The 7,093-nt window shown below is 34.4% G+C and overlaps 1 protein-coding gene across 1 annotated transcript; it reads left to right on the top strand.

Annotated features, from left to right (window-relative positions):
* Positions 1-1,136: 1,136 nt before the first annotated feature.
* On the top strand, positions 1,137-4,240 carry LOC105450372 (ankyrin repeat domain-containing protein 16-like). Its single transcript, XM_011690167.1, has 3 exons — positions 1,137-1,631; positions 2,046-2,309; positions 3,861-4,240. The coding sequence occupies exons 1-3, from the start codon at positions 1,307-1,309 to the stop codon at positions 4,220-4,222; spliced, it is 951 nt and encodes a 316-aa protein (XP_011688469.1). The 5' UTR covers positions 1,137-1,306; the 3' UTR covers positions 4,223-4,240.
* Positions 4,241-7,093: the final 2,853 nt, after the last annotated feature.

Here is a 7,093-nt window from a genome sequence, read left to right on the forward strand (position 1 = left end):
ATTAACGAGTAGTGATAAAATAGACACGGGAAAGAGGAGAAATTTAAAATGACATTATTTGCTTCCTGTCACTATTTGCTCCCCCCCCCCCTTTCCTTAAATTATTTTGTGTAGATCTGATGAACTAGATTTCTTTCTTTTTATTTTTCTTTAATTCTGCCTTACTTCTATTAATGTAATAAATTAGCAATATAAAACTTTTTCAACTTAATATAATCACATCATAAACAATCTTTACAAATTCATAACATAACATAAAAGAATCAAACTCGATTTTTTAAATATAGATCTATATTTAAATCAGCAAAAAATGACAAATATATATAATTAAAAAAAGAATAAGTATTTCTGTAAGCAGCTTTCACGTCTTTCAACTTTAAAAATAATTCGGGAGTGAGAGGATTAAAAAAGACGCGATAGTGAGCACAAGGGCTCGTCCTGATGGCGCACAGGATCTCTCACCTGGGACGAGACTTTTCTTGTTGTCCCTACACGAAGGTACGTTAAAGTAGTGGGTGTGACCGCGATCGTATCACTCAGGTTTGTTTAAATAATCGAACCTTTCGGGATCGGGCAGCGTATCTCCCAGTCGGCATCTGGCTAGCCAATATGTATGATAATTTTGACATGCCTACACCTCATAATAGGGCCCGACTATATGCCCGTCCTTGATTTCTGTTTCTTTGCTCTCATAGATATCTCTTGTCTCGCACGTACTGGAGAATCTTCAGCAAAAGTAAAAATCATAAATAAATAAAAAAATAAAAATGTTACGTTCTCTTGAAGGACGTCTCTTGAAAAAAGAAATCAATATACGTTTTGCATTCTTTCATTGATTATTTTTTTATTTAACCAAAGAATTTAATTCTTTTTGTGTCATATACAAAAATTATTTTAGAAAAATTCGAAAAGTATAATCTTGGATTCTGCTCAAATTGTTTAATTAAATTACTGCTTTTTTTTTAAATAATATCCATATTTGATATTATTTTTTTTAGAGATAATATAACCGGCAGTTGATAAATAAGATATCGAGCGTGTTTTGTTATGAAAGAACTGACATACTGACAGCGAATTCTCTACTTATATAAGTTTGTGCGCCCGAACGTCTGATGACAGCACGCGTCTGTGAAGTGAAATCGACCACGGGCAGTATCAGGAGCATGTAAAGCATGTTCCATGCCGACTCTCAAATCTCGCCGATTGTCCGTTACTATCTTGGTTTTACGCAAAATTTTTTATATTCGTTGTTAGTCCGGCTTCCTAATTATATCGAGTTAGAAGTTTGATTATTTTTCGGCGAAGTATGTTCAATGATGTTGCGAAAGCAAACGTCGATGTGTCGCGCGACTTTCTGCGTGCCTGTCACAGCAGTGACGTACATAAAGTGGAAACTCTGATTGAGAAACACGGAATTCGCGATTGGAGCGACTTTCGTCACGTGGCATCCGGCGATACTGCGTTGCACGTGGCCGCACGGCAGGGAGATATGAATATCGTGAGATATCTGTGCGAGCGTTTCGACATGCCAGCATTTAAAATCAGCGTTACCAACAAAGACATGAAGAGGCCATTACACGAAGCTGCACAATTCGCACAGGAAGACATTTTGAAATATTTACTGGAAAAAGGTACTCTATCGTGTGTTTTCTCTCTCTCAATTAATTATTTATATCATGATAAATAAATTTCAATCTATTTTCAATTATATATACGTGTAAGTTATATAAAAACAATTTATTTATTTTATCAGTACCTAATTCATTTTTTAAAATACATAAAATTGAATTGCCTTTTGTGGATCATATATTTGAAAACTTCATCTTGTAACTTTAATTGATAGCTTTAATTAATAGCATATAACTTTAATTAATAGCTTTAATTAACTTTAATTAAAGCTGTTGGTAACTTTAATTAATAGCATTAAATTTAACTGATTATATTATTTTATTTGAATTTATATTAGATTAATTAAATTATATTATATTATATGGATTTTTGTTTATGTCGCTAATTGTAAGTATACTATCGTTCGATCAATGAAGGTGCATCGGTAGACGCTTTAAAACGCGGCGACTGGACACCCCTTATGCTTGCATGCACCAAAACTGGTCCCGCGGCACGTCAATGCATCATAGCCCTTTTAGCCGCTAACGCTAACGCATATTTACGCAATAAAGACGGTTGGACGCCGTTGCTCATTGCCTGCCGAACTGGTGATGAAAAGGCGATTGATATATTGTTGAAACATTTGCCGAAATGCATCGACGATCGAAGCAACAATGGCCGTAGCGCGTTGCACAATGCAGGTAATTTATATACATATTTGCAAGATGTCGATTTTTCTCTAAATCTTTTTGCCATATAAGAAAAATTCGAATTACACAACTTTACAAAATTAGGAATTTAAAAAAATGAAGAAATTTGTGTTGAAAATTTGACATATACCTTTTAGGATTTAAGAATTTTATTTAAAATATCATAATTTGATTTTGAATGAAAAAGAAAGTATAGTATAAATTTTTGTGAAATGAAAATGTAAAGTTGGCATTATACATATACGTTGGATTTTTCTACTAATTGTTACACATTTTTCGTAATGTTTAAGAAACTTTAAACTATTTTCAAAATTTTATTCTGGAAGAGCTATATATAATCCTATACAATTATACATATAAATTTTGAAAATGATACTAACTTCACAGGAATTGCTATTATCTTCAGTAGAGAAGTCTATATCGAACTGATCGCAGTATTCAGATCCACAAGTAGTCAAGTGGTAACACGATTGCTTCACGAGTAATTTATCCACTGAAGTTGTAATTTGCTCTATTAATCTTTTATTGACTTGTTTTTTTTATAATTATAATTTAAGTATTATTATGACTTGTAACTGAAAAATGTTCTAAAAAAAATAAGAAAATCTAGGATTTTATTTTTAATTATTTAATAAAATATTTAACTTCAAGCTTTTTTCTACTTTTTTTATAATGCTAAATATTTAACATTATTATCTTTTTAATATGTAAATTTTTTCAAATAGGTTTATATCAGTATTCAATATTCTCTCTATTTTTATATTTTTATAATTTTTGTATTGCCAATTTAAATATGAAGGAAATATTAATCTTATAATCATAACTGTCATATCTTTGTTTTGGATTATATTTCTTAAAAAAGTTAAAAATAAAATTTTGAAAGTATACAAACTAGAAAGTGTCTTCTATCACATAATATGCAGGTAATTTTTTTCTCTATCAAATTATTTCTATAATAAATTTGGAATTTTGCAATATTTAATATTTTTGTAAGATAAATAAAAATGAGCGTTTGACAAAATTAGTCCCAATACCGGCAAAAATAAAAAAGAGCAAATAAATAAAACAGTTTTAGAAAAATACAAACAAATAAAACAATCTAATTAGGTCATATTGATATTAACAGCAATATATTCAATATTATTTAAACGACACAATTTGCAAAAGAAAATCACAAGTGTTATTTTTAGAATGTTTTTAGCTAATTTTATGTAGAAAGAAATCGCACATATATTAATTATGGATTTTTAATTACCTCTCTTTTTAAATTATCTAAACAAATAATGTTTTTATCAGTATTAATAATTAAATTAATTAATTAATTGCAATGTTTAGTTTCCAAAAAATACGTGAAAGTTTCTTTAAGACTTATGTCAGTATCGATGACTTTTCTTTACAAAAGAGAATTTAAAATGAATTTTAATATCTTTCATTAAATTGTTAATAATTGCTTTCAACTGCTTTTATTCAGTATTTATTTATTTCTGTTCATATCTCGATCTGTAATAATGTATATACCTCATTTCTTCAATTTTGATGCAGCATTTCATGGCCATGAGAGAGTGATTAACTTGCTCGTCGCGTCAAATGCAAATCTTCTGAATGCACGGGACTCTTCAGGATCCTCGCCGCTTCATGAAGCGATGAAGCATGGAAAGCTGAATGCAGCAAAGTGCATTGTACATCTGGGCGCCGACGTCAATCTCACAGACAATGTCGGTCAAACTATTCTGCACGTTGCCGCACTATCTGGCAACGCAGAGGCTGTTGAGTACATTTTGGAGCACCATCTGATTGATGTGAATTGCGAGGCTTCTTTTGGAATCACACCGCTGATGATAGCTCGGAGGAATAATCACAGCGACGTTATTCAAATTCTCATTAAATATAACGCTAAAGAATAAAGTATTTATACGTAAAAACTGTAATTATTTAATTTGTTATCTTTTCATAATTTTTCTCTACATATCTCTTGTAACCAACAAATCGCACGAGGTGTTAAAAACGTAATTAAGTCATTACGAGACATTTTTATCACTTTGATTCATATCTTTGCGTTTCTTATTATAAAATCTATACTCTATAAAATCTATTCCTTTCTGATATTTTTCTTTAAAAGAAAGTATCTATCTTTTTCGTGCTTTTTTATTAAAGTGGAATGATTTGATTTCCAATAATTACTTACTGTAATTATAATACGATTGAGGACAGGAGAAAGACTGAGGCGAGTGGAATTTTATTCAGAGATTGGTACACATTTATTTATCCTTTGTTTTTCCTTGTATCAGACAGTTTTAAAGAAGCATACAAAAATCAGGAAACGGAGGCTCTTATTAGTTCGGAGATACCTAGGCTTTACATTCTTCTTCATCCTCTACCTTTACCCTTCCTCCTCTGCTTCGTTAAACTTTCTTTCTTTTTTTAGCGTGCGCAGGCAGGCGACGTAGTACAGAAAACTCATGCGTGTACTGTTAAATGTGCGTGTGCTTAAACCCTAGAACGCTAACATGTTATTAGCAATTAGCATTAACACCTAATTGCGATACATGATCTCGAAACTTTGAAATCAGTAAAAAAAAAAAACAATTTGGGGAAACTAACAATTGCAATAATTAATTGCTCGTGCTACTTTTTTCCTAAAGTTACAGCATTTGAAATATGGAATTTCTATACGAGCTACGAAAGTACTAATCACGATGCCACAAAATGTTAAAAAGTTTTCATTTTTTTTATATCATAAATATATATAACTGTACATATAATTACAAAACAAAAAATAGATTGATGATCATCATTGATATAAACCTTATTTACATCATATTAAATGAGGAATGTATCAATAGAAGAATAAAGAAATTGGCATCTGAGAATGTACCGATGGCTCCTGCAGTTTAGCGTTCTAGCGTCAAGTATCATTTACATCACGAAGGAAAAACGTAAAAGGTAAAAATCACAGAGTTGTATGAATTATATGCGATCGCGTGGACCCTGGAAGTCCGCGATTCTCGCGGCTTTCGATTCGACGGCTTGGGAGAAGGAGATGGCCGGAAGCGGATTAAACCTTTTCCCTCTATTGACACTCTCTCTAAGTACCAGCAAACTTTAAATATCAGTCGTATAGCAGTCGCAGAAGAAATATAATATGGCTATTATTATTAACTATACTAAATACAGTATAGTCGTGTATAGCATAGTGTAATACTATAGTGCGCGCGACTCTTTAATATCGTCAGCTATACCGAGCAGTACAGTCAACGTCACCGTTCACACCTGGTCTCTGGGGCTTGGAGGTATCAATAGCAGGCTAGGAATTAATTTACGCTACCAGAATCACCGCGCGCCCGCTGCAGAGACCGTCATTTTGATGCCCCCATCGCGACCGCGACCGCGTTGAAAAAAAAAAAAAAAAGTGTGAAAACAAGAAGTGAAGTAATTCGCACGCGAAACTTTTGAACTCGCCCTCCTCTGATCTTCCCGCTCACCCGCTGCAAATCACAGGTATAAACACACGGGACGCAAGTGTTATTATATACTTCGTCGAAGAGGCTCCAAAATGTTTCGAATCGGCCGTCTGGGAGGGCGGCGATAAATCGACAGATGATTTTCAGCTTCGCCCGACGCATTCTCATCCCTTTTCACTCCGAAACGAAAGCTTATCCGCTAAGTATCTCACAGGACGAAGTTAAGGAGACTTATTAGAGAAGGGGTTCCTAAGTGACGGACCGGGAGGTGGAGCGGATAATAAAGGATCGTTACGACGAAAAAAGAAAATGTCTCGATTCTCGATTAAACGATCAATTAATCTGACGCCTGTTTTCTGCGGAAAAACGGAGAGGGGGGAGGGATAAGAAGGAGGGCTGAAAAGAGAGAGCAGTCTCGGGAAGGAGGGGGAAGAGTGGGAGGGAGGAGGGGAAGAGGGCGGAAGATATTTACATTTATAAAACGGCTAAGGATAAAACATGCACTGTACATCGTCTGTCCGTGTTCGATTAACGCCGCACACGCGTCCTCCCCTCATCCTTTGATCCTTTCTCGCGCAGCGATACACATGTGGACGAGTGTGTGCTCGACTACGTTTTGTCTCTCTTCCTTTTCACCTTTCTCCTTTTTTTTTTACTCGAGACACCCAGATCGTAATCCGTAAAATCCAAGGATCCGCTCTCATCCGAACTCATTTTCAAACATAAAACTACATCTCTCTCTCTCTCGTAAGATTCGGTCCGAATATAATTCCACGTTGAAAGCGAGTCACAAAGAGAGCGAAGGCTTCAGATAGAATTTTACACCTTAAAACATCAGATCCTCGCCCGGATCCTCTTCTTCGAGGGAGAGAAAAAAAAAGGGGGATTGCTTTAAATATAACTTTACATTTAAAATAAATATTGTAAATTCTAGCGAAAAGCGAAAAGGATCACTTTTAAATAAGAATTTCGCGTCCGAGATGGACTTTGCGAGTTTCGATCCCAACCGTCTCGTTTACCTCTCACTCTCTTTCTCTCTCCGTCGTCGGCCTACTTTTTTTTTAGTGGAGTTTGTTATAAATATCCAACGATTACTTGGGCTCTTTAATATTTTACTTCCTTCGCTTAGTTTATTTACACATTAACTAATACGCGTTGGGACTTAAGTTAAGATCCGCCTCGCGCGCGTCCTCCGCGCCGCGTCACCGATAATACATAATAGCTCGTAATAGCTTCGCTACTTACTAGATAAACTTATCCTAGGTATGCTTTCTTTCCCGCATCTATCCGGTCATCATCTCTCGCAGGGTCTCT

The sequence above is a fragment of the Wasmannia auropunctata genome, unplaced genomic scaffold (genome assembly GCF_000956235.1).
Source record: "Wasmannia auropunctata unplaced genomic scaffold, wasmannia.A_1.0 LD336062.1, whole genome shotgun sequence".
NCBI classification, from domain to species: domain Eukaryota; kingdom Metazoa; phylum Arthropoda; class Insecta; order Hymenoptera; family Formicidae; genus Wasmannia; species Wasmannia auropunctata.

Bases quoted from the DNA above. Each gene is read 5' to 3' on its own strand.
- LOC105450372 (XM_011690167.1), top strand. From the start codon at position 1,307: ATGTTCAATGATGTTGCGAAAGCAAACGTCGATGTGTCGCGCGACTTT. The intron at 1,632-2,045 runs GTACTCTATCGT...CGATCAATGAAG, and splicing joins GAAATATTTACTGGAAAAAG to GTGCATCGGTAGACGCTTTA. The intron at 2,310-3,860 runs GTAATTTATATA...ATTTTGATGCAG, and splicing joins TAGCGCGTTGCACAATGCAG to CATTTCATGGCCATGAGAGA.